The sequence below is a fragment of the Chaetodon auriga genome, chromosome 20 (genome assembly GCF_051107435.1).
Source record: "Chaetodon auriga isolate fChaAug3 chromosome 20, fChaAug3.hap1, whole genome shotgun sequence".
In the NCBI taxonomy this organism is placed as follows: Eukaryota; Metazoa; Chordata; class Actinopteri; order Chaetodontiformes; family Chaetodontidae; genus Chaetodon; species Chaetodon auriga.
Window position 1 is genome coordinate 16,315,866 of NC_135093.1, and position 26,587 is coordinate 16,342,452.

Here is a 26,587-nt window from a genome sequence, read left to right on the forward strand (position 1 = left end):
TAGTTTGAAGCACACACAGTAAAAGCCTCAGAGAAGGTCAGAGTCATTGTTAGATTCATCTTTAAATACACATTAACATGCGGTTAGTTACTGTACATTAAGTCAAACTGAGTCACTGTGAAACAATTTCATAATAATGTTCTTCCCTGCAGCTAAATGTCACCAGATACTCCGCTGATACAGTCTGATGATTAGCACTTGACAGACTTCTTCACTCTGAAAAACATGGAGCTTATGTCACCTCTAAATGTGTTTCTCCAAACGTCAACAGAGGTGGCTCGTTTGATGTGACGCTCATGTCACACCGCCTGTCGTCTCCACATGTTTACTTGCGCCTTGAACGCGTGTTGACGAGCCAGTTGTCATGTCGCTGAGGTGAGGCACCGCGTGGGAGCTCTCAGTGTGGCCCTCTGATGGTGTTACTGGTGGGTTTTTTTGATCCCGCCCCTTCCCCCAGCCTCCGCGCTGCGCCGCTCCTCACACCCGACGCACCCGCGGCACAGTCCGGCTGCACAACCGGCTCGCTCGGACCTCAGCAGCCTGTAGTGCGTTCCCAATGGAAAAATAATTACATCGGAGCCCAGAAGTCTCCATTTCTTCGTGTCGCAGTTGCCTTTGGTGAGTGTGCATTCAATTTTAACGTTTAGTCACTGTAACGTTGCTCAGAAAGACTCACAATGAGTCTGTAATGCTCAGTGAGAAGTTCATAGTGACTTTTATTTGATGTAGCATTCATATAGAGAGCTGACAGTGTGTTTGCAATAAGTACAGAGTATGTATAATGCATCTTTGGTGCATATTGAGTATAACATTCATATCACATTTCTGTAACATTCCTTTAAGTGTTCCTTTGATTTTCTGCGGCTCCTGTTTGGACAGGGAATAACTTTATAAAAGAGCTTATCAGTTACCTGTTGATTTAGCTATAAGCTGCATATCATGACATTAATCAGCAGTAATGTTTTTCTCCTACTAAAAGCATAGATGAACTAATAGCTCAGTGGAGAGAAACAAGAGAAAAGAAAGCAAACAATTCAGGGTTACTTTCAGATAAGGTCATTCCATCAAGTCTTGTAAAAATGTTGAGTGAAACCCAGCTGTTATCAGACATGGTGTTAACGGTCCTGCTGTTCAACGCTGGTGGGTAAGTTGTTGTAGTGTTGTGAGAGCCTTCTCTCAGATGTCTGACATGAAACTCAATCCTCTCCATAACATATTTATATTCGGCAGCAGTGTATCATTACGATTTCCCCACTGCAGCCTTGGTCAGCACAAACTGCTCCTGCTCTGATTTCTTATCGCTCTGCCTTGTAATTACAGTTACATGACATAACCTAATCATTTTCATACACGTTACCGAGATGTACGCTGATTTGATGTAACATGGCATGGTGAAGTTGAAGTTGGTGCCCTTGAGGTGTTTTAATTATGGAGACAAACAGGCTGCATGGTTGGACTGATTAGAAGCTGGGGGCAGTGGCCTTCTGACCCCTACAACCTGCCAGCAAGCCACGAGGGAGGCCACCATGTGAAATGCCACACACACACACACACTGACACACAACGTGCTCTTCATTGATTGAAGAGCACGTTGGCCTGACAATAAACAAACATGAGCGTTGGTGATCAATGAAAAGCCAGCTTGCTTCAGTGATAATAACACAAAATCCAATTGTGGATCTGCACAGTGTTTCACTGTTTCAGGTCTAACCGGAGCCATATTTCCCCCAGTTAGTCTGCCCAGAGTAGGCATCCTCTCGGGAGACCCTGAGTACACGCTTTGATATTTCTACATCGGCCTCCTGTATGCGCTCAGCTCAGCCGGCAGCAGATGATTAACACATGCATGTAATATGTTTCCTGTACATCCCCCTCATGTGATTTACACTAATGATACGGTACCTCTCAAAGCATTTGGTTAAGTAAATGGGTACAGACCTTCCCTGTGGGTTTTACAGTCAATTCCTCATCTTTTTTTTTCTTTTTTACCTGAGTTCTACATTCCTTTAAAGGGGGCCCTTTGTGACCTTTGGGTGTCATTGACGCAACCAACCAGGAAAGGGTCAGTAGCAGAGGTGCGAACTCTGAATCTGGCTGCTGTATTTGTTTTCACACCGCAGGGTTTTTTTCTTTCTTTTTTTTTTTTTACCACACATGAAGATGGGAAAACTGCTCCATCATGGTCTGTCGTCACCAAATGGTCACAACTCGCTCATCTAACAACAAGGCAGGGAAATGTGGGCAAACTCTCGGTCTCTCAACTACATGTCATAGCTTTAAAACTAACTGCAGATAGTAGATTTCACTGGATAGTGCGAGTAAAAAGAGGACATTTTTTGACCAAGCCACAGTCATTTTTTTAGTCGGAAAAACAGGGTTAGGCTGAAGTCTGTTTGCTGATTGGCTGCTGTCCAAACATTGACTACATGCGAACTTTTCAGATGATGATTGATGTGGATGATTGTAAAGTTTCTCCAGTTCTGGCAAGTCTCCACCTCTCCCCCTGAAACTGAACAGTGTGGAGCCTTAATATGAAACTTGCAATGTTTTGTGCTGTCTGTGAAAGTGATAAGAACAATATCAGTGAGTCCAAGGCGACATGTTGAGTGGAAGTAGCTAAGTGCTTTTATGCAAGAGCAAAATTTAAACTTAATTGTTGGTCTCTTTTTTTTTCTTTTTTAACTTTGGACATAATGCCAACCGCTTATCGTTACTTAACGACTAATGCAAAAAACTCAACACGAAGAACCATCAGAGACTTGTGGATTAATTGATCTTTATCAGAGCCCAACAGACACTTGTTTTTTTAGACTGATATTAATACTTCTATCAATATTTGAGAGTTTAAAAGAATACAACAGCAATACACAGTTTTTGACAAGGATCACTTGAATTTGTTTGAAGCAAGAGTTCAACACATTGGGGAAACTGATGGGGCAGTTATTGACTTTCTTGCTAAGAGTTAGATAAGATCAAAATCACTGTCATATACTATAGATATGAAGCTACAGCCAGGAGATGGTTAGCTTAGCATAAAGGCTAGAAACAGGGGGAAACAGCTAGCCTGGCTCTGTCCAAAGGGAACAAAATCTGTCTACATCACCTCTAATGAAATATTTGAGCATATATTGTCCTGCAGACACCTCCAAAACTCATTAATTACCCATTAAACCCTGTTTCCTGTCTTTGTGCTAAGCTAACCAGCTGCTGGCTCGAGACTCATGTATTGTTCAGATATGAGAGTGGTTCTTTCTTCTCATCAACTCCCAGCAAGAGAGAAATTAAGTATATTTTGCAAAATGTCAAACTATTTCTTTGTGGGGATATATATACATATCACTGCTCTCTGGTGGACAAACTATGTAATGCTGACACAGTTTCTAAATTATCTTAATTATTATCTTATTAAAAATGATTCAAATTATCGTTGGCATTCCAGTACTGCAGTTTCAGTTTCTTGTTCCTATAGAAACAATGTAACTAATATGGTGTGTATGTAATATGATAAAACTGCACGTGCACGCTTCAGTGTGGCTGCAGTGTCTATGTGTGCTCTCAGGTAAACTGACCTGACCTTCGAAATACGGCAAATATCACGCGTGCACGCGTGAACAGAAGAAAGAGAGACGAGAAGAAGCGAGTTAAAGTATGAGCACAGAAGAGATATAAACTGAAAGGCAACAAAGAGGGCAAACTGGGACCGCCAGTTCCAGCAGATGCAGGAAGCAGGGAGCCGCAAAGAGTATGGATGTTTGCTGAAGCATGAAAATGTTTTCTTGGCTGAGGAGGAAGTGTAGCCGTGTTTTGCTTGGATTCAGACTGAGCACGGACGGTGAAAATAGGAACGTAATTGAAAGTCAAAGGGTGAGCCTAAAAAATGTGGCCTTATCTTGTATGTTTGTTCACCTGGTTAGCGGGGTTAGTGAGTGAAGGACATGAGAAGAGAGGGAGAGGGAAGGGAGGGGAAGACCCATAACGAAACACTCAGTCCATCACTGATTTTACTCAAGACAAAACATAACAGAGGAAACATTTTGAGTTTAAGTCATCAGGAATAGAGATTAATGTGTGTGTGTGTGTGTGTGTGTGTGTGTGTGTGTGTGTGTGTGTGTGTGTGTGTGTGTGTGTGTCTTGTGTGGGCCCAACAGCTGTTTCAGCCTTCCTAAGTCAATGGAGATACTCAAAGAGAAAGAGAAAAAGAAAGAAAAGAAATGGAAGGGAAAGAGGAAGAGAGCAATTAAAGAGAAAAAAACACAGCGACAGAAAAAGAAGATGGAAAAAAGAAAGAAAGGAATCAACAACGTGAGGAAAAGATTCAGAAAGAGTGAAAAGGGAGAGGGAAAGGAAACAAGAGGAGATAAAAGGAGACAATTAAAGAGAAGAAAAGAAAGAAGCTGAGAATGGAGGAGAAAGAAAAGGAAAAGAACCGAGAGAAAAAGAGAAAGAAAAAGTGAGGAGAAAAGGAGAAGAATGAAAGAATTAAAAAAAAGTTTTAGACCAAAACGTGGTTTCAATCAGCGCTTGAGAAGAAGGGTTTGATGGTCGTAATCGAGAGAAAGACTCCACCGACCGATGCTCTGCTCAGGAATGTGTTCATACACACACACACACACACAACACACAAAACACACGGCTCCTATTAGGCTGTGGTTACTCTGGTTTCTATCCAGCAAAGCCACCTCAAGCAAATACTGTACATAGTGACATGGAAATGTTTTATTGAGCCTGTCTGTGATGTATGAATGCACCGAAATCCCCTGAATGGTGAGTTGCCCAAAGAAAGCAACTAAAAAGCTGCAGCAGAAAGATGAACTGAGCAGAAGTTTTAATGCAGAAATGCTCTTGTTTTATCACAGACTGGGGCTGTAACAGAAAAGAGTTCTCCCACGAACACTGAGCGAGTCTGGCCAACTGATGCCTTGTTGCAAGACTTCATACAGTTATCTCTCAGCGCTTTTGGAGATATCTGTTGGTGCGCTGTTGATGAAGAGCTTACGACCACTGTCAGGCTTCAGTGATTACACTGCTGATACTGCAAGAATGATGTTTTCTTAAAGTCATGAAAACTTTTAAAAAGAGAAAGTTAGGAAAAAAAGCATCAAATGTGATTAAACTGACAGGTGACAAAAGTCCCAACAAGACAAAAGACATAAAAACCGGACTAGGTCTGCCACCATGCTGCAGATTTATGCAGTGCTTTAAGTTAAATGCTAATGCCAGCATGCTAACATGCTCACATTGACAATGCTAACGTGCTGATGTTATTCAGGTGTAATGTTTACCACGTTCACCATCTTTCCTTTTAGGTGTTAGCACGCTGGCATTTGCTAATTTTTATAAAATATTTGAGGCTGATAGGAATGTTATTGGCTTTGCAGGGATTTGGTCATAAACCAAATTACTGCACAAGTGAAAATGTGCAGCTGATGATGGTCCAAGAGGAAAAGTTATGGTGTCAGCAAAACAGTAAAAAGAGTATTTTTTCTTTTTGTTTCTCATCCTATCATCCTCTCCTCATCTGACCTTTCCTCTTTGTCTCTTTTCTCTCAGCATCCATTCCATCATCTGTATTTCTGCTCCCATTTGCCATCCTCCCCCTTCACTCCTTTTTGAGAAAATGAAACTTAATTTTTTCATCCCCTACTTCCTTCTATCACTTACCACCTTGTCTTGCTCCAGTTTCAATTGACTCCCTCCGTCTGTCAAACTCATTCTGTATTGTATTTCTCCTCTGTCAGGAATCAGAGCCAGCGGAGCAGCTGACCAGGGTGGTAGCAGTCCGGCCTTGCCCAAAAAGAGACGCCCTACTGGGGGTAACGGAGAGGATGAGGGATTAGAGGATAATCCAGGGTACGTCCAAGTCCCTCCTGTCGAGAGGTCCTCTATTCTTTTATGATATCCAATTCGCAGGCAGGCAAGATGCTACTGGGATTATAGCATTAAACTTATTACCTTTTAAAGACTCAAAATATTGGAGCTTTTGTCCTTGTGTTGCTTTTCAGGCCATTTTATGTGACGCCTGAGGGTGCTGGCTGCTGTATTTGTGTGACTCAGACAAGAGAGCATCAAGTGCAAAGCAGGATCACAGAGAGGAGGGAAGGAGAGTTCACTAACATAGAAGCGTATGTGCAGATAAAATGAGCTTTGCCCGGAGGGTCGAGATACATAAGAGGTTTCGGGGGGAGCGACCCCCTCAGAGCTGTGGTCAAAGGTCTTTAACGGGATTACAGGCAAAGACAAAACACCAGAGCTTTCCGTAAGCACACAGCCAGAGAAATTAATGGCCCTGAGTGTATTCCTGTAATACTGTAGGTTATCAATTAGACTGAGGTTTTTCTTGTTAAACCTAGCAAGACAAACCTTTGCCCTTATTGGGAAGCACACAGTGCCATTTTGTCTCTGACCACTGGTCACCACCACCACTGGGGACCTGTAATCAGAGAGGTGGCCCGTCGCTTCACTGTGGTTCATGGGAACGTGCACAAGGTCCCTGCAGGCTCACGCCGTATTAGATTCAACATCACACCTTTGTATACTGGTCTCTGGCGTCCTTTTGTGAGCCTTGATATGGCTCTGCTCAGTGCTGGTATGTGGCGTGCTTCCTCCCTCTCTGCTCCCACATGCCCCTCTTAAAACGCCAGTCAGGGGAAGTGGAGCGGAGGGCCTGGGACTGCGGTCAGCTGCAAATTAGAGGGGCTGCCTTGGACCTGACGCAATCCCCAGCTCTTGAACCATAGCAGATCATTAATGAAGCCAGACGGGGCCGTGCATGCGTGGGAGGCCCGCCGACATTTAGCTGCTGCAGTGGAAAGCTTTTAAAGAGAACCAGAGGTCCTTGTCAGGGCTGCCTTATGCTATCAAAATATTTTAGAATTGGATATCCATTACTCTGCTGGCAAAGAACAACACATGAGAAAAAGCCAATTTTTTGTCTGCGTTCATTACAGACATATAGACTTATGGAGGTATGGAGCTCCAAAACTGATGAAAGGCAGTAAGGCTGTCAGTCAAGTCAAAAATATAACCAAATACATGAATTAATAATTAAAACAGCGTAAAAACAAATATAATGCTTTACACATTTTCTTTAACCTCCAATCATTTCATTAAAAAAAAAAAAAAAAAAAAAAAAAGAGAAGCTGCAGCTAATGTTGAGACAGAAATATGGTGTCTGAGGATGCTAATTTACATCAGCTAGCCTAGCTCGTTAGCATTAGCCAAAATGTTTTGGCTACTGTTACAAGAGTGTGTACAGTAATGTTACAGAAGAGTTAAGTATATGGCTGTTTAACATCACCTGCACGAATGTTAGCTTCAGCTAAGTAGGTAGCTGAAAAGGCTTGTGCTCGACGGGTATAGCTTTGAGTGAAATTAGCTAGCTAGCTGCTCAGTTCATTGACACATTCGAAGACAATGAAAAATGTAAATAAATAGTAAATAGTTGCATGAGGAAAACAGGGACTAGATAAATGACTTGCGCTAAAACCGAAAAATAGGAAACTTATAAAGTGAATCAGTTAAGGATGAATAGAAAAGTCAGATTTTTTCCATCAGCATATTGGAGGCAAAGGGGAAGAAATGAAAGGGCTTTTTCTTCTCTTTTTCCCAACCAAGAAAAGTCCAAATTTTATATTTCCTTTCACATTTCACTATAAATGAATTAATGTGTTCCATTTCTCAGTTTTCTAACCGTCACTGTGTGTCGGGGCCCCGTTGAGCAGTGCAGCTAAGTAGCAGCAGTGCTTTTCTTATCAGGAATTGTCAGTATCCCTTCCTATCTTGCCAGGCATACTTTGCCTGTTTATAAACAAATGTAAGCCTGTTGAAGAAGGGCTGCTGCTCAGCTTTAAAAGCGTGTCTAGCCTTTTCAGTGAAATGTAAAATGAACTTTGTGTAACCTTCATGCCAGACAAAGCAGGACAAAATGGAAGCAAGAATTCCCTGAAAGTGCACCCATTTTATGGATAAGAGGCAGACTTTGGTTTGTTGCACAGAGCAGGGACTGTGGTCTAAATTTAGAAGGTTCCAGACCAGCGGACCTTTGGAACGCGGAATCCTAAAAACCTGCAGAAAGACAAAATACAGTGAGGTTACTTTACAACGACATATAGCATTCAGAAAAGGAAAGCACAGTGGTCGCTCACAGAATCTCCACTCCCACAAAACAAACTGCAAATGTCATCCATGTCTCTCAACATCCCTCAAAATCAAATACATCCCTGTCTACGTTTTAAAGATAGATGTTTTTTCCCTGTTTTTACTCTCGATAGATGGTTCCATGGTGCGACCGCAGAGCCGTTTGCAGCTGGACTCAGACCTATTTCTGAGCTGATGTCGACAAAAGCCAAAGCCTAAGGCAAGCAGGGGAAACCAGGCGACCTGACCACACTCCAACTGGCCGGGCTGCTTCCAGGAACACAACTGCACAGTGTTCTCCTCAATTTATGTCCGTTTAATTCAGCCAGCTATGCATGACAACGAGCTACAAACAGTGGGACAGAGTTTGGCCTGCACATGATAAACAGAGCTAATATTCCAGTGAACCATTTGGCGCTGCAGACCTGGAGTTTAACTTTTCAGCCTTAGAAATTACACGGTTTCAAGATCTTGGAATAATCTTTCAGGGCTGTTTTTTAAGCCCATACTTTGGCCTGCTGAACTGTGAGTGATTTTGGCATAAATCTAAGAGGAGAAAAGTTGAACTTTGCCAGTTCAGGTTTGTCATTCAGCGGGATTAAAGGCCATTTCAGACGTTATTTCTGGCTGGTTTTCAAGAAATATTCAGTCACCTCTTTTGACCATGAATCTTCAGGAGAAGCTGTCAAGCCTAAAAGGTCTGGTCTCACACTCCCACAGCAAGCGCCGCTTCAAAGGCGACCTTACAGTGGACATGATCAGCCCTCCTCTGGGTGACTTCCGCCACACCATGCATGTGGGCCGTGGCGGCGATGTGTTTGGGGACACCTCCTTCCTCAGCAACCACGGCGGCACAGCCAATGGGAACAATGGGGAAGCGGATTCTACCTCCACCCCTGACAACAAGATCGGAGCTTTCTTCTCCAGGACGCTCCGTCAAATCAGGAGGGGCTCTGACAGTCGACCCAGAGAAGGATCCAAGGATCTGTCGCCGCCACCTCCCGCTGTTTCTCCCATCATCAAGAACGCCATCTCCCTTCCCAGGCTGGATGTGGATATGCCTAATGGAAGTCCCACCACCAAATTGCTCTTCCCCAGTTGTCAAACCACGCCAGAGGACAAGAAAAGCTCTTATGGTGAATATGGTGGTTTTTTTTGTCTTAAAGCTGCCATAATCGACTGTGGGTGTGTGTGAAAGTAGATGCGTGTAGTGATGAACCCACAGAGAATTATCACTCAACTTTAAGTGAATTGTTTCGGTTTTGCAGCCTTAACTTTACTGTTTGGTTCACTCTCATTTCCACATGCAGCAGACAGTGATAGTGAGAAATAAAGCTCAGATACACTGTATGCCACCTGCACACCCAATGACTAACTGGTAAATATAGTGTTGCATTTAGCCTCTCTCAGGGGTTGGTGGAGACCAAAATGGGGCTAAATGTAGATTGAATGTTGGACTTTGATTCGTCAGGTGGCCAGATGAATACTAACGTTGTTCTCTGTCTGCTGGATGTGTTAACAGCTTTGCCATATCAGCTTTAATAGGCTTTCACAGCTTTCCTCCAAGTGTCCAAAAAATCAGTTAAGTTTAAGTCAACCAGCTAGTGCCTTTAGGCCATTAGTGCCTAAACTTGTGGCACTCAGTATTTGTAGATGGGGATCACAGTGTTAGCAAAACAACCTTACTGTTTGACACAGGATACATTGTGAATGGTCTATTGAGGCTTCTGGTTGTGTGAAAATGTACGTCTTTTACAAGTATTTGCTCATTTATTCTGAGGGACTAACACCATCAGTCTTTTGCATCGCTGTTTTCTCAGCATGATGTCATGTCATCTATTTTTGCCCCAACTGTCAAGGATTAAGAAGAGTACATCACCAAATCCCAAAATGGTCCCTAAGATTAAGGGTAGATGTTCCCTTCAATTTAATACATTTAAATTGTTGCTAAACAAAGTGACACACATGGGCAAAGGCCAAAGGAATTAACCAGTGCTAACTGGAAACTGCAGAGGTTGCAACCATGTGTAGAGCTTTCAGTGAAACTCAACCATCAGTTCTACCCAGTAATCAAGACAGATTTGCCCCAGATGTCCTCATGAATCACCTTGGCTCATTATCAGCAGCCTCCACACTGATAACACACAGAGATCCAGACAGAGCTGGCAACAAGCTGTCTGCGAGGCTGTTTGAATGACCCACATTAACACCACACTCATGGCTCACACAGTCTGACCTCCCCTGTGTGTGTGTGTGTGTGTGTGTGTGTGTGTGTGTGTGTGTGTGAAGCGTTTGCTGAATGTAAATGGAATGTTTGTGGGCATTTTATCACATATGACAGTCAAAGTAACAGTTCAACATTATGGGAAATATGCTTATGTCTAGATGGGAAGATTGATACCATTCAGTCAGTAGACTGTTAGCTTAGCTTAGCATAAACATCGGGAACAGCTAGCCTGACTCTGTCCCCATCAAATTTTTACGCTTCAGTTTTTGTATGGATTTAACAAACAAGATATAATGTCTTAATTATTAGACTTTCTGGTTGGAATAACTGGACAGACCCAAGCTTGCTGCTCCCCCCTGCCTCCAGTTTTTATGCTAAGCTAAGCTAACAGTATTCTGGCTTCATATCCAACATACAAATATGAGTGACATCAATCTTCTCATCTCACTCTCTTGCCAGGAAATTAAATTAGAGTATTTCCCAAAATGTCAGACTATTCTTAGAAATGATCTGAAAGTTATCAGAACATATGAGCTGTGTAATCCTTGAAATATGATTACATTTTGGGTGATCCAGTAAGTGTTAACAACCAAATCTATCTATGTGTGTCATGAGTCTATGAGTTTGTGTCATTTTGATGTTTTTATCTCAAATCTTAAACTGCATACTTTTGTAGTGCTAACTGAAGCTACGTTACTCCCCAGTAATTACTCTTTCTGAAACACGGATGGGAGAGTCTGCAGGTTTTCATGCCGGCCAGTCCTCCACAAACTGGTTCCACTGATTACGTCATTCTTACTCTGGTTAAAGTGTGTTAATCTGTGAAATCAGACACTGTTTTCTTTAGTTGGTATGAAAAACCTCCAGACTCTTGGCCCTTTAAGGCTGGCATTAAGAGGTGCTGTGGTAATTTTACCCGTTTGGGTCATGAAGACAGCAGTGTGTGAGTGTGAGACTTGTTAAGTGATCTGACAGGATCGGGCAGATGATGCACTGTTCACAGAGCAGAACAACTCAGCACTCTGTGGGACGGGCTTTGTTGGCTTGTCATCATCAGACAGGATGTTCTCAGATGGGTTTACACTGCCCCCTGTTGAAATTGTGGGATAGGAACCATGATGGGGATTGCACCATGTATCAACTGGACTGTGCCAGTAAAACTTTGGGCTTGCGTCTGATCCTTCGAGGAGGCTGCTGCCTTTCAGCCAGAATTTCCTTTTGGCCAGCTGCTTGTCTAAAGCTGATTGTGGTGTTTCTTTATGCTGTTTGTCTCCCTCTGTACACACAAACACTTAAAGATCACTAATTAACACACTATCTGACCCTTCAGTCTCCTGGAGGGCGTTTGGACAGAGCCAGGCTAGATGTTTGTCTTTATGCTAAACTACGCTAAACTCATGTCACATGGCAGTACCTCATACTTCACTGAAAATTGCAATGACACAGGCCACCGAATATGCACATAAGACAAACCACTCAGACAAACCTCCTCCTGATCTCCATGTCTTGATGTTTGTGTCATCTCCTTAGGTCTGGAGTCTGGTTTTGTGACACTGCCTCGTCTCTCCCGCTCTGAGCGGCAGCAGCCTTCCATCTCCCTCCCAACTTCCTGCTCCCCTAATATCCACCGGGGCTCTCTGACCGACCCTACCGACGCCATCTTATCCACGTGCTCCACCTCCATTGTAACCTCCAACCCCAAACCCTCCACCACCGCCTACTCTGACTCCCTCCCCTCCCTCACCTCACTGGACACCTTCACCTTTGACCTTGGCCCTTCCCTCATGAGCGAGGTGTTCAGCATGATCGGTGGCCACCCAGAGGATCATGGCCATGCCTGGGAGGGAGAGGAGGCAGGGTCAGCAGGCTGGCTGACCAATGAGGGATCAGAGATGGACTCGGCTACTATCTCATATGTGGATTCCCTGCTGAGAGAGGACTGCGTGGGCAGGAAGAGCCCGCATGGGGCCGAATGGGAAGAGGAGGAGTCTAGCATGATGGAGGTGAACGGAGTTGGGCTTTCTGTTAAAGTGCCTGATGTGGTCATGGGGTCTCCTGAACGAGTGAGGCTGGGGATGGGGATGGAGAGTGAGAGGTTCCAGAGCGCTACAGATGTGCTCGCACGCCACTATGGCGGCACCTTCCTAAAGGGACAGAGGAGGGTGGAGGTGGCAGATTCAGAGATGATGGTCAGCCAGTCCAAGAAGAATATGTCCTACAATTACATGGACGACGAGGATGAAATCAAAGTGTGACCTGAGCAAATCAGAGATGTTTTGACATTAAGACAAATCTTCATCTGATGTTTGATTTCCCTGTTACTCCAATCAAATCAGTCATAGAAAACATCTTTATGGTCAACGAGGCTGGCTCTTTTGACAGGATGACCATGGAAACTGTGTCCTTAATATTGGATCCTTTACTTTTATGCAAAAATGCTTTAAGGTTGTGCAGTTTTGATGCAAAACTGTTGCTGAATGTACCTAAAAGGAGGGAAAGACTTGATGCTGCACGGAAAGGGAGAATGCTTCCAAAACGTCATGACTGAAAAAGGCCTGAAACAAAGAGGAAGCGTAGAAAGTGAGGATGTGCCAGAGAATGTTGTTAAGATTGTCTCAAAGAAAATACCAACATTACTCAATATAGAAGTTACAAAGCCTGTCATTCACTTTATACTTTAGACACTTCCTCATATACGAAGGGAAAAGATTCTTGGTGTGAGTCCTGGTCACTGATGAGAACACAGAGAGGAAGCGGGGATTTAAAAAAAAAATGTAATCTTGTTTCAACCTTTTTTTTACAACCTACACTACCGTCTTTTGCCAACTTTTCACTCAGGAATACACTACCAAGAAACGAAAAAGGGAAGGGAGGTAAGAGATCTGGAATCTCAGGCCTCAATTAACCAGAGAAATACAAAGAGTTCAGTTATTAAACTGCATGGACTGAGGGAATATGACAAGTATTACCGGTGTTTGCCAGTTGCAACCAAAGCCTAAACCATATAAATGCTCATTTTACGCTGCAGACCTTCTATATAGATACTCCATGCACCTTTTCTGAGTATGAAGTCTGACTCCTGTATTGCTTTTATAGAAGAATTGGCATTTATATGTTTTTTTATACAACTGTACATGAAGATATCAACTGACCTCCTATAAATATGTACTTACAGTATGAGCACCTGCAGTACATAGTGCAATTCACATCCATATGCTGCAGTCAGTACCAATGATATACTATGATGATATAAATTGACAATAAAGATGTTTTTAGTTAGGTTGAATATGCATTTATTGACACAGTTTTTCAGGTTTAGAGGCAGACCTGACAGGTGGTTGGAATAACTGTTGGAACTGTCGACCCTGACATGAATCACGCTCACCCCCAATTGCTGTGAACAGTAGACTTTGAATGGGTTATCTTTTAACAACTGAAAAGTAAACTGCAGTTAAGTCTCAAGGTTCACGCAATAATTTCCTCATACTTAATTAGCTCACATGAATACTATTATTGGGTAGACTTATGGAAAAACACCACAAACATCAACTGGCAATCTGTTTTGGATTAATTTATAGTGTAGATGTTTGTTTGTTTTTACCAAAGAGACTTGCCTTCCAGCACTCACTTTGCATTTTGGGAAATGTAGGACACCAGTAACTGAAGAATAAATAAATGATATTGGTTACACAAACGTTGGTAGACCAAAAACTTAACTAAGCTGCAGCACTTTGTCTTAAAATGAGTCCTCGATGGGACTAAACAGCACAGACTGGCAATATCCAAGGGGAAGTTTTTACACAAAATACACAGCTGCTCGTCACCAACCAGGCAATACAAAGTTCCATGTTACATGTTCAATGGTCCACTGTGAAGGATTTAGAGGCATATAGTGGTGAGGTGGCAGATTGGGACCAACTGAACACCTCTCACCTCAACTTCCCCTTCCAAGCATGTAGGAGAACCTATGGTGGGCACGAAACTCTTTAAAAAACACAATGGGTGCTAGAGTCAGTGTTTGGTTTGTCTGTTCTGGGCTACTGTAGAAACATGGTGGTGTATCATGGTGGACTCTGTGGAAGGGGACCTACTCTCTGTGTAGATACAGAGATCTAATTCTAAGGTAACAAACACATGATTATACATTAATGAAAACATAACGATGGTACATGGAATGGAATTTAATACTATTCAGTTTCTGCCATATTCTGCCAATAGATTCTTGCACACTGGCCCTTTAAAGAGTAGCTTATCAGCAGCCCTGAAAACTTTTTTTTGCTGCCCCCACTGACCACAGCTAGCGTCCCTTACAGGCGTGGTTGGTTGCTGTAACCTGACCCGACAGTGATGTCACAGTGCCCTAGAGTATATCTGTTCATCACTGCAGCGAGGTCAAAAGTTAAACCACCAGAGGTTAAGAAAGACAAGACAAGTTCCTCTTTAAGAGCTGCAACAAAAAAAATTCACAATTCATAAATGTCACACGTCGTTTTTCTCACTGTGCTATAGAAGGTACCACTTTCGCCTGTGAAGGTGGAGGAAGTGGTGGGGGGCAGTTTGGGGCTTTGGGTCCAGGCTTTTTCGGGGGAGGCTTTTTGAGGTTGGCCGGCTGAGCTCGGGGTGCGGGTATTGGCTGGGTCCTTGTGTCCGCGGCTTTTGGGTCTTTGGTGGGGGGCGGAGGGGCCTGGAGCTTGGGAGGTGCTGGAGGTTTGGGTTTAGAGAACTGAACTGTCAGCTGCTCATTACCTTGGTTAGCTTTGTTCACGTTGAAAGTTCGTTTTGCTGTAGGATGAGAAAAGGAAGACAGTGAGATTAGAAGGAAGGCACGTGAGAGCGACTAGATTAAGAAAGGGTTGTGATGCATAACAGTCATCGACAATACACGTTATTTGTGTAACAGAGGAGAAAAAGTGGCAAAAGATTTTTTTCAAAAAGCAGTGCTGTCCACTAGCATGTAGCACTGATGCTGTAAATGTTCTATTTCAAATCACTGTATCACAGTGAGATGATGCAGTTTTTGAAAAAGGAAACAGTATCTTCCTCTTACAAATGAAAAGCTTAATACACTCAAAGGATTTGCTGCCACTTGGTCTGGTATGACCAGGAGCTTACGGTAGCTGATGTTAGCTAACTTTTCAAAGATTTTACTGCATAATTGGCACAGTTTACTGACTATGGTTCTGTACATTTTAGCATTGTATTTTTTTTTAGCATGGTTGCCACAATGTGGTCACAGTGGCAGCTGTTTAGAAGGAGTGACCTAATTTCACTTTAAACTGAACTTTATATACAAGTGCGATGAAACAGTGTGCAATTATTAGATGCAGCCCATTTGACATAAATACAAAATGGAATTAAATTAACCAAAAATGTATTAAATTACAATGAACAATTTGGAATCAATGTGATAAGTATATCTACAGACTGGGTTTCCAGTTTTAAATGGTTGTCAGTGTTTAGACGGGCACTGCTCTGTTACCACGTTGAAGGAAGGAAGTCTGACATTTGTCTGACTGGCAGCTACATTCAAATTATTTTGGGTTAGAAAAACAATCTTGGAAGACCAGCTATAGTAAAATTTGGAGAATTGTTTAATGTTGGTGGAGGTACATGCTGTACCGAGTGCTTTGTACTCAACATTATCAAATACCTCAGAGGATTGTAATGGCAAAGTCAGTGAAACACTCCTGCTCAACTTCAGATAACATCACACTTAAAGTAAGAAACAGATGTCATCAGAATCTGTTTTGTAGTTAGGCAAACATATCGTGATGAGAAGACTTGAGCCAAAATAAGGGAAAGTATTTCAGCCTCAACCCGCCAGTGAGGCAGTTACAACAATGTGAGAGATGACGCACGACCCTAGAGACTGGTATTTTGGTCAGTGGTGTGAGACATCCTGTTTCCTGTGTTCTTCCTGGTTATTACAACAAGAGCAGTATATTATCTTCTCTCTGACAGCTTGACCTAACAAGCCATCACTTTGACTTTGTGAGGGGAAAAGGGTAGAAGTAAAGAATCTGTACAGGACATTACCAAATTGAGATATGGAAGCCCTCAGACCCAAAACAAGAATGAAATAAGGGGCTGCTGCTTCTGAAGGAAAATATGCTGTCACACATGAAGATGGGTTTACTGGTCACGAGGAGCGCTGTCATATGTGTTACTTTGGCTTTGGTGTAACAAAAGACAGTATTGATATGCATAACGGGAAATGTAGGATCCAGTGATTTTGGAGCTTGACCCACACTAGGAAATAAAAGTCACGATAGCTCAGCCTCTGCTGCTACAATTCTCACCATTCTTTGAAAAATATGTCCCTTGCAGTACCCTAAATTAACGAAAATGCAATGCTAAAAAGCTGGACTTCCTTGCGTTGCTGAACAAGTCAACATCTGGGGACGGCCTTTGGGCACAGTGGACGTTGACTTACGTTTATACGGTGAGCTGATCTTCACGAATGCTCTGGGAGAGTCTGGAGGTGCCTCCAAAATTGGATCCAGCTGGCCCTGATCCGAGCACTGCTTTTGAGCGGAAGTCCTGTTCTGACCTGGGTTTGCTGCTGCTCCTGTCACTTTAGGAAGCGGGGGTGGACCCAGGTTCACTGTTGAGCTACAGGCAGTGGAAGTGTTGGGGGCCACGACGGGGCTGGAATTGACGGAGGATGAGCTGCTGGATGTTGTGTTTTGATGGGTTTGTGCTGCTGTCTCAGCTACAGGGCTGGCCCATGAGGAGGTGCCACTGCGACTCACAGAGCCAGATTTCACCGAGAAGTTACCACTGTCCTGAGAGGCTGTGCTGATGGACAGAAATAGACAGCAGTTCATGTTTTTTGTAAAAAAATACAGGAATGAGGTCTTGATATTCTAAACGGTCATCTCTTGCTGCCATTGCTTTAACCCTCTAATGCCATAATATAGGAGTGTGCCATCATCCTAATAATGATTTGTGGCTGCACCGTGAATTCAGTTTGTGAATTCTGCCCTCAAAGAGTGGTACCTGTTTGCCTTTGAGAGAGGGAGGTGATAAGAGGAGTAGGAGGAGGCTGTGGATGAAGAGGAGACTGTTCTCCTCAGTAGGTCCTTTTCTGACATCAGAGACTGAGAAACAGGAGCTGGCAGGGCCCCATCCGGGACCTCTGGAAGCTCGGGGATCTCAAAGGACACAGCTAACCAAAAGAAAGGGAAAAAACAGCAACTAGCATCACACTGATCAATTGCATTGTGGAGATCTGATATCGCTAAAAGAAGTCTGATTGGACAAGAAATAGGAGCAATCAAAGGATCAGACAGGTTTTAAATAACGTGTAAGCTAAATATATTTCAAAAAGTAAAACAACCCAAACTGTCTCTTTTACAGACACACTTCCTGCTTCAGCTTGGACCTGCTGTGCCTCCAGTAGCTGTGAGCATTTCCTGTGCAATGTGTGCAGTGACTTTCAGTTTTATGTCTGAATAAAGGTCAAATTAACAGTTTCCAGAGTGGGTTCAGCAGCACCGTGGGGTGGCTTCAGGAGGGGCCAAGGGTACCACAAGATTTCATTTTCTTTTTTTTTTTTATTGTACATTGTAATATCATTTCACCACATTAAACGGGGGGCACCGTTTACCTTAACTGCTTTTTATGTTAGTTCTTAGACATGTAAAAAGAGAAGAAATAGGAAATAAAAATGAAAATCACCGTCTTAAAAAACCTGTTTCATATGCAGTAATACCAAAGCTAATGACAGCTGCCTGTTGTCACCAAAATGTTTGGTAATACTGTCTGGTGATAAACCAGAATAACCCTTCAAATAATTAATGCTGGTGGCACATAAAGGGGGTTCAGCAGTGTTTGGTGTACCTTCAGGGAAGAGGCTGGAGCTGTGCTGAATAAGAGGCTCAATGATCGTCACCACCTGGACTGAAGAAGCTGACGCCATGTCAAACAGAGCAGCCTCTCTAAAGAGGCGGAGGGGTAGAGAAGAAAGACACATGGGACAGGCGAGGGTTACGTTTCATAGACAAATTCAACCAGGCTGTCACTAAAATCAAAAATAAAGCTGCTAACTGTTAATCTATGTGGAAACAAAAAATTAACCACTCAGAGTACAATCTCCTGCGACAAAACAATCCTCACTGCAAAAAAAGTTATCTGCTAACAAGCTGTTGATAAAAGATCTCACTAATGCTCAGCTCTTCATATTATGACACAAAGATGAAGAAGGAGGAAGAGCTGACAGAACAGAACATGAATAAAACATGATAATAGCACACGTGGGGCAAAGACAGAAGGAGGGATTTGGTCACTACGCACCCTTCAGCTCGTGGCCAGAGCAGGTTAGGCCCCAGGACGATGGCAATGTTACTGGGTGTCATCTTGTTTACAGCCTGCTGCTCAGACAACAGAGACAAGAACTGGACCAGGTACCTGACAGGGAGAAAGAGGGGATAAGTATCTGAGAAGCTGCCCAGAAATGGCTAACACTTATGGTGCGCTCCAGTGCAGAGGATGAAAGTGCCTCCTGGATTACATGTTTTATCCCATATCAGAACCCTCTGGACAACCCAGACGAGAGTCAACAGCTGTGCTAGCAGCTCTGTGAAGCCATACTTGGCATCAGCATGCCAACATGCTCACAGTGACAATGCTAACATGCCAATGTTGAGCAGGTATAACATTTACCAACTACAGTAGCATTAGTTCACAAAGAGTCCCAAAGGTCAACCTCCAGGTGGTGCTACAGGAAAGGTCGGAGGATCATTCGAGTCAGTGGTGTACGCTTCACTCTCTGGGGACCCTCAATGTGTGTATCGTGCTGTTGAGACATTTCAGTCTGGGCCAAAAATGCTGACTGACCAGCAGAGTAACATTGTTATATAAAGCTGCTGGTGTGGCTAAAAATGCATTCAATTTAAGCTGGTTATGAGGATCTTCTTCTCCTCTGAAATGCTGACTGTTCTGAGATGTGTTTTTGCCCAAATGACATGCAAATTTGACATTCACTCATGAAATTTTTTAAAAAACAAGTACCCAATGTGTACACACCTGAGATTGTTGTAGTTTTCCGGTGGCAGTTTCTTCAGAAGTACTCGGAACTGTTCCAGCTTCTCTGTCAGGTCTTTTTCCCTGTGAAGAAAGAGCTCAAACTCAAGAACCTGGGCTGAAACCACAGCGAAATGAATTATAAACAATGTCGATGTCATACACACCCTGCCGCTTTAAACCAGTCACTGTAGAGTTCAAAGGTCATTAGCGGTTCGGGAAGTTCTCGCAGATAACACTTCAAAGCTCCTGTCAGAGCACATTCAGAGAAAAATCACAGGTTGCAATTAAAGAAGTTGAGGTCATGACTTAATTACCGATTTTGTGTTGTTAATAATAACAATTTATAAGTCGTGATATTGTCATGATATTGGCTGTTTTCTCTCACTCTCACACAGCTCATGAAAGCTTTTACTGGAACACAGGAAATTAAGCATTTTACATTACTGGAAGCTGCAGCAGCGGCTGTATTTGGAGCAAACAGAAGAGGAACTGGGTAATCAGAGTGGGCCGTTGGCTGAGCGGTGACCAGAAACTCAAACTCCACAAAGAGGAAACAAAAAGGAAAATTAAATAGACACATCATTACCGGCCACAGCATGAGGGTCCATGCTGAACTCGCTGTGGTCGACCATTTCTTGATCCAAGCAGGTCTTCAGCTTCTTCACCACGGAGGCTGCTGCTGCCAGACGAAACAGACCCTGAGGGACGATGGAGGAAGAGGGCCGGGACAAAGACGTAGAAGAAGAGTGATTAAGTGGGAGAGCTGGAGATAGCAGCAGTCAGGTCCAGCTACGCTACTATTTAGGTTTCTCTTTAAATACCTGCAGGATGAATGAATTCCCCTTTGTCTCAGCTGTAGTTTGTGTTTAGTGCTAATTTTTACACATTACAATACACATTTTAAAAGGGAAAAGTCAGCAACATCCTGCAGTACCTGAGAATGATAAAAGTCTGAATAAAGGCTAGGAAAGTCCTCAAATCTGTATGCTGGGATCATGCACTGAAGCTTTGTGTGGGAGTAATCTGAAAGGTAAAGGTACTGTTCAGCAGAATTTCCATATGTAATCTATAGTCTCATCCCTGGCAGCCCCACCTCCTCTCTCATGCCTGTTCTGAGCAGCATGTGAATACACTCCTGGATGGGTGCAGCGATTTCTCTGTTGCTTTGAGACAGATGCGACAGCAGAGCCTCCCCGTAGACCTTCTGGTTAGAGAGGCTTATCGGTGGCCCTGCGGAATCAGACAAGTACACAAAGGACAAAAGAGCACGTGTAAACAGAGCGCGTGAATGACGGAGTAGGAAATAAATGGACAGGCTCAAACTAACTTCACCTTTTTGACTCTGATTCTCTTTGAGTTCGCTGATGTTTTTGCTCAGGAACTCATGTGAATTTTTGTGGTATTCTGCTTGCAGCTCCAGAAGCTATGGTCAGAGAAACAAGAGAAGGGGGTTTCCAAGACTGATGGATACACTTGAGTCTGTGGTTAGGCTCCAGCTATGTGCATACTTCTACTGTGAGACAAAATGATTATTTAGTTTGCACATTTAAGAAGGAAACGAGCCAGTACAACTGCAACTCACACGGATGAAGTAGTTAGCATAGTCTTCTTCCTTGGTTGCAAAGTGATACAGATCTGCAGAGTACTGGTCCTACAGAGACAGAAAAGCAGAGGTCAGAAGTCAAAGCTACTGATTCCACGTTCAGTGTCTTGCTCAACATCACGGGTTGCTGCAGGAAACACTGGTACCTTGATGCTCTCCAACCTCCTCCAAGCTTCTTCCACTTCCTCCCTGAGCCCGTCCTGCTTTGCCTGCGGACCAGTGCTGGCTTGGCTCCTGAGCACAACCACATACAAAAATATAAAATGTGCATGTGCATAAATTGTAACACCCTCACTGAGGCTCTATAACTCACCTGCTTCTTGCATTGTTCCAGTCTGTTGTCAGCTTTGCAAACTGCTTCTTGTTCTTGAGAATCTCTGGTAGATCGTCCTAGAGGGTAAAAGGGAAAAACAGTAAAACTATTGAAGATCAAAGTGGTTCAAGAGCTATTCTTAATATTTTTGCTATTTTCTTTGGCTTTTCTGTGTGGAGTTTTCTCCTTGAGCTCCACCTTAGTCCCGCAGTCCAAAGACATGCAGGTATGAGCAGGAATGGTTGTCTGTCTCTAAACCCTGGACAGGTCACCATTGGTCCCCCGCCTCATGCCCAATGTGGCTTTTTTTTTTTTTCCATTCATCTGCAGCTAATTGTTCATGCATTTATTCAAGCAACATACAGGGATTGAAATGAACAATGAGACCTCTAGATGAATACATACAAAATAATAACAATAATGATAATAATAACAGTGCAATAAACACCTTTGTGAAACTCGAACTGTGTGACACTGTATCACAAACGTGTTGCTTTGGTGTGTATTATAGTGTGACAGCAGTTAGCCACTCCCACCTCGCTGAGCTTGTTGAGTGGCTCCAGAACTGCCTTCTCCACCTTCATCTCAAAGTCTGCCAGCATGCTGGCCAGCATCTTCTCCATGAAACAGCACATCTCCAACACCCTCCTGCCACACAAACACACACACACACACACACACACACACACACACACACACACACACACACAGAGTCATTTTTTTAAGACAGATGTGAGAAGTGAAACCTATAAAAACATACCTATCTACATTAAGTTGTAGAAAAAGAAATGTGTTGGAAGGAAACTATTGAACACAAACACATGAGGATCTGGCTCCGTGTGGAGAGTTTGCAGCAAGAACCAAACCAGTGTATCATGAATCATGCATCATGAAAAATATTCTAGTTGGAAGTTATGTGGGATCCTCTTTCTTGTTCAGCCAGAACTGAAAACCACTGCACTAAAGTCATGAGGTTTTCACATGACAGCAGTCAACACGGCTGCTAGTCAGGAGTTCAGAGCACGGAGTGATGGACAACTGCAGAGGATCAAAGCTTTCACCTGATTGGAGACTCTGCATCAAAGTCTTTGAGGCTCTCTGCCATGCTAACGGACAGCAGCATCAGGGGGAGCTTTTTCTGTGGAGACAGAAGCAGATGTAACACCTTCAGGGAGCAGATGAAATGCTTTTCTGACTTGTCCTCGTGGACCCAGTAGCTTCAGTACCATCCGTTTTTCGGCCTCGAGCCCTGGCTGACTCTGCATGCAGCCCTGCAGCTTCTTGTGAAGGACCTGAGCCGCCTTCTTGGCCGGTTCCACCCGCTGCTCCACCTTCAGACAGTCGGAGACACACACGTGAATAGTTACGGCCGTTTCATGTGTTTTTATGTCCATTTTCATGCCATTATAAGCTTTGTTATAGCTGTCAGTGGTGTTGTGGTGCTGCTGATCGTGACTAAGCAAAATATCAGTAATATCAAATATGATGTGTGATATAAACTTAACACCATAAAGAATGATGTCAGACTGAAGACCAAGTTTCAGCTGAGATGAGGTGCGTTTACCTTCTAAAAGTCATGGAATAAAAAAGTTTGAATTAAAATCGAATGAAATGGAAGCAAATTATTTGTGGATGAGTAATTTATAGGAGAATTATTTTCTTTTTCTCACCAAAACCAGGTCCTCGTGTAGTAGTTCAGTGGCATCTTGTGATCTGCAGAGGTGCACGTGGGGTAAGTTAGTGAATATACATGTAAACATGTCAAAGCACCAGAATTAACTGTTCAAAAATGATCCAGCAACAGCTTTGACATTCAAATGTCCTTTCATTACAATTTACAAGTTTACAATGGATTTCATTATAAGTCTGGGTCATTCACAGTCTGAGGCTCACTGTCTGCAAGTTTTGATAAGTGTCCTTCATAATATCCTGAAGCCAAAGGTGATGTCATAAAATCACAACAATCCAAGACCTAAAAATATTCAGCTTATTATCAAATAAGAGAAAATAAAGCAGCATGTCCTCTCAACTAAGAAGCTAGAACTGGAGAACAGTTGCTAGTCTTGCTTGAAAATGACTTGCAGGAAGAGTTACGACATTTTGGGAAATACACTTTGTCACTGTTTTGGGTTAGATGAGATGATTGACAGCACTCTGTGAACAGCTAACATGTCTGAAGGCTGGGCGCAGCAACCAGGCTTTATGCTAAAAGAAGCCAACTGGATGCTGGTGTTAAAGAGCAGCTTGCAAGTTGGCGATCTTGTGAATCAGGTTTAGCGTACAGACGTGTGTGTGGTGTGAATCACCAACTGTGGAAGAAAGCAAATAAGCAAAATGTTGAGTGATTCCTCTAAACTGTTGTTTAGAGCTGTTTCTTTAACCTCTATCATGACTGTTAAAGTCATTCATCATGCAAAAATCAAGCTTCTTCTCAGGTGTGAGGATTTGCTGCTTTTACTCTGATATATATTGTTGCATATTAGATATCTTTGGTTTTTGAACTGCTTGTTAGGCATTTGAAAAGGCCTCCTTGGGGTCGTATACTGTGCATATGGAGGGTTTCGAACAGAAATAAGTGTTGTGCTCATTTGAAAGCTCTATTTGATGTAATAATGATGGTAATGAAATACAGGATTCTACAAAATGTTTACAAGCTGCCTGATAATAATTGCATAAAAATGAGATATAAACTGCTGCAGAGGCTTTGCAGTTTAAAATAAAAGTACACCTCCTCGGCTTTGAGCTGACAAATGAGGACATTTTTAGACCTGAATGACAAGCACCATGAAGCCAGCAACCTAAAGGTGGAGTGTGAGGGCTGCAGCTGTGGTTTTAGCTCAGCAGCAGAGGAGAGGAGGGGCTGAAGCACCAAAACTCCTCTTCGGTCTCTGCTGCGACAGGCAACCGTTAAAAAAAAAAAAAAAAGAAGAAGAAGGGAGCGGGATGAGCAGAGAGGTGAGACTCAACAAACTCCTCTGCAGCTCTTAGAACACCTTCAAGGTGGTGTCACACCAAAAGGAAGCCCAGCCCAGTTTGCAGAGAGGTCAGATGAGCTTGAGCACCTCCAGGGTGGGGCGTCTTATTTCCTCCAGTGAACCTGACATCTGATGTTTCAAAACACAAAGGGGAGAACCCCCCCAATGTTTCTGAAGCGCACGCAATTCCTTTTTTCATCTCGACTTCCTTTTGAGGTGGAAAAAAAAATGATTCCACATTGAGTGAAATTACATCAGAACATGTGAGCTGACGTGCTGTGTGCTGTGTTAGCAAAGTAAAAGTGTCTGTGGAGGTGTGTGCGGAGTGCTGATATAACGGAGGTTACACCCTGACCACAGCAACACAGAGAAATTGATATATTAATCAGAATCAATGTGTTGTCACACTATGGTGTCCAAAGCAGCTTTGATTGCATACATAAGGTCCAGTAGATGGAAGCACTTCGAGTGTGTGCATGTGTCTTATTTTTGTACATGTGTGTTTATCTCATCGCGTCAGTCTAAACTGAGAACTGTGTGAAGCGCTGCTGTGGTAGCTGAAGCCCACGTTGCTCTGCTGCAGATGCATGCTCATGCATGTTTATTCTCAAACCAGAGTGAGTCACAGGTACACACACACACACACACACACACACACACACACACACACACACACACACACACACACATGCACGCTCATACACACTTTTAGCACTGCTGCAGCTAATTGCCAAGGAAACCAAGCTGGGTTAGGTGTGATTTGGTCACCCACTCATCACTATCATGCAAAACTTTCTAGATCAGAGGTACTCAGCCTGTTTAGCTCATGGAGGAACATGAAGGTTTTTGATGATGAAGTTGCTTGAATTTAATTAAAAAAAAAAAAAAAAAAAAAATGCGATTAATTATTTTACGTGTGTAAAAGTTTTACTTTGCCTCAGAGAAATGCCACAGCACCATAAAGAGTACCAACCCTGAAACAACCACTGCCTTCACAACACACCACAAACTTCAGTGCACTCTGCTGAACCTCTCTGGCTTTCACAAGTAGAAAGGCCTGAGGTTTCCCTCAAAAACCCAAGCAGCGTGCTTCACTTTAAAGAGGAACCAGTAAGTGTGTGCGTGCCAGCTTTACACACCATGTTTGCAACGGTGAAAACGAGAACATGAAAACCAAAGCAGAGTTCAACATTTCTCAAAGCAGAACGTGGCATTGAAATATAAACCTCTCCAGCCTAGCAGCTAATGATTCACAGCACACTTTCTGAAAGTCCATAAAAGTTTGTATGAGGAAAATAAAATGAGCCTTCAAAGATTTTCCAAATGAAATGATCCATTCTAACGATAACACAGAAACTTTGCGATGTTGCTTCACAGCAGCTGCTTCAAAGTGACACAAGTCACAGTGTAGGAAGTGACAATATCTGCAGCTGGCATTATCTACCGTAAGCTACCGTCATACCAGACCAAGCAGTGTGTGGCGGCAAACCCTCACAGCGTACTGCCTTGAGCAAGGGTGCGTTTTATTGCTTATGCAAGCAAATTTTCATTTGTAAGAGGAAGACTGTGTTATTTCTTCAGTCAAAAGTTGCACGGTGACACTTTAAAACACTGTGTGACTACAGTCACTGCAATCCCTGAGACTGTTAAATCAATTAAACTACGATTTCTTAACCTGATGTGGTCATGTGTAAATCACCAGATCAAATTCCTATCCACCACCACCACCAAAACATGCCACATTTGGGTTCACACAAGCTCTTAGAAGTGCTTGGGTTCAGTGTGCATGTGAGCGTGAGAGCCTTGCTGTGCATATTCCAGCCTCAGTGCAGCATATTCTACAAAAATCAGAGGAGATATGTATCAGATTAAAGCACTCACTTCACCGCTGAGCCAAGCTGCTTCAGGATGCTCAGAGACTGCCGCAGCATGCTGGCAGTGGAGTCTCACCAGCTTCTCCACCCGACCTTCTCAGCCCTGCTCAGCCTCACAAGATATCCCGCTCCGAAAAGGTCCACACACAGGGTCCGGCCTTCACTTCATCAGGGACAGTCCGATCGCCGCTGTGGTTGTTGTTCCTGTGTGTGTGTGTGTGTGTGTGTGTGTGTGTGCGTGTTTGGGCTGTCACTTTTGGTTCTTGTTTCAGGAGTGCGCTCTTCAGTCACATCTAACACAGGCCAATGAGGAAGTTGCAGAGATGAAATGTCAGCTGCAAAGGGGAAGAGAAATTTTGTGAGGTTGCTCTAACACCTGCAATGACAGTTCTACACTTGGTGATTTGGTGTTAACCCCCGAGATCATAGAGG

The 26,587-nt window shown here is 43.2% G+C and overlaps 2 protein-coding genes across 3 annotated transcripts; one reads left to right on the forward strand and one right to left on the reverse strand.

Annotated features, from left to right (window-relative positions):
- The first annotated feature begins 413 nt into the window (after positions 1-413).
- cdc42ep1a (CDC42 effector protein (Rho GTPase binding) 1a) lies at positions 414-13,642 on the forward strand. 2 transcript variants are annotated; one of them, XM_076760618.1, is made up of 4 exons: positions 414-618; positions 5,739-5,850; positions 8,271-9,272; positions 11,894-13,642. In XM_076760618.1, the coding sequence occupies exons 3-4, from the start codon at positions 8,801-8,803 to the stop codon at positions 12,616-12,618; spliced, it is 1,197 nt and encodes a 398-aa protein (XP_076616733.1). In that variant the 5' UTR covers positions 414-618; positions 5,739-5,850; positions 8,271-8,800; the 3' UTR covers positions 12,619-13,642. The 2 variants fall into 2 exon arrangements, with proteins under 2 accessions (XP_076616733.1, XP_076616734.1); XM_076760619.1 differs by lacking the exon at positions 5,739-5,850.
- Positions 13,643-14,558: 916 nt separating this feature from the next.
- On the reverse strand, positions 14,559-26,438 carry sh3bp1 (SH3-domain binding protein 1). The gene is made up of 18 exons (XM_076760617.1): positions 26,163-26,438; positions 22,977-23,019; positions 22,533-22,637; positions 22,368-22,444; positions 21,843-21,954; positions 21,307-21,383; positions 21,140-21,227; positions 20,973-21,041; positions 20,723-20,813; positions 20,484-20,620; positions 19,977-20,088; positions 19,555-19,636; positions 19,391-19,471; positions 18,659-18,772; positions 18,206-18,303; positions 17,363-17,531; positions 16,797-17,161; positions 14,559-15,145 (listed from the first exon to the last, which is right to left on the reverse strand). Exons 1-18 carry the CDS (start codon positions 26,210-26,212, stop codon positions 14,859-14,861), a joined length of 2,157 nt encoding a protein of 718 aa, XP_076616732.1. The 5' UTR covers positions 26,213-26,438; the 3' UTR covers positions 14,559-14,858.
- Between the last annotated feature and the right edge of the window lie 149 nt (positions 26,439-26,587).

Coding starts and splice junctions, on each gene's coding strand:
- cdc42ep1a (XM_076760618.1), top strand. CDS start 8,801: ATGAATCTTCAGGAGAAGCTGTCAAGCCTAAAAGGTCTGGTCTCACAC. Junction 9,273..11,893: donor GGACAAGAAAAGCTCTTATG/GTGAATATGGTG, acceptor TCATCTCCTTAG/GTCTGGAGTCTGGTTTTGTG.
- sh3bp1 (XM_076760617.1), bottom strand. CDS start 26,212: ATGCTGCGGCAGTCTCTGAGCATCCTGAAGCAGCTTGGCTCAGCGGTG. Junction 21,228..21,306: donor TGGAACAATGCAAGAAGCAG/GTGAGTTATAGA, acceptor GGTTGTGCTCAG/GAGCCAAGCCAGCACTGGTC. Junction 15,146..16,796: donor GATCAGCTCACCGTATAAAC/GTAAGTCAACGT, acceptor CTCATCCTACAG/CAAAACGAACTTTCAACGTG.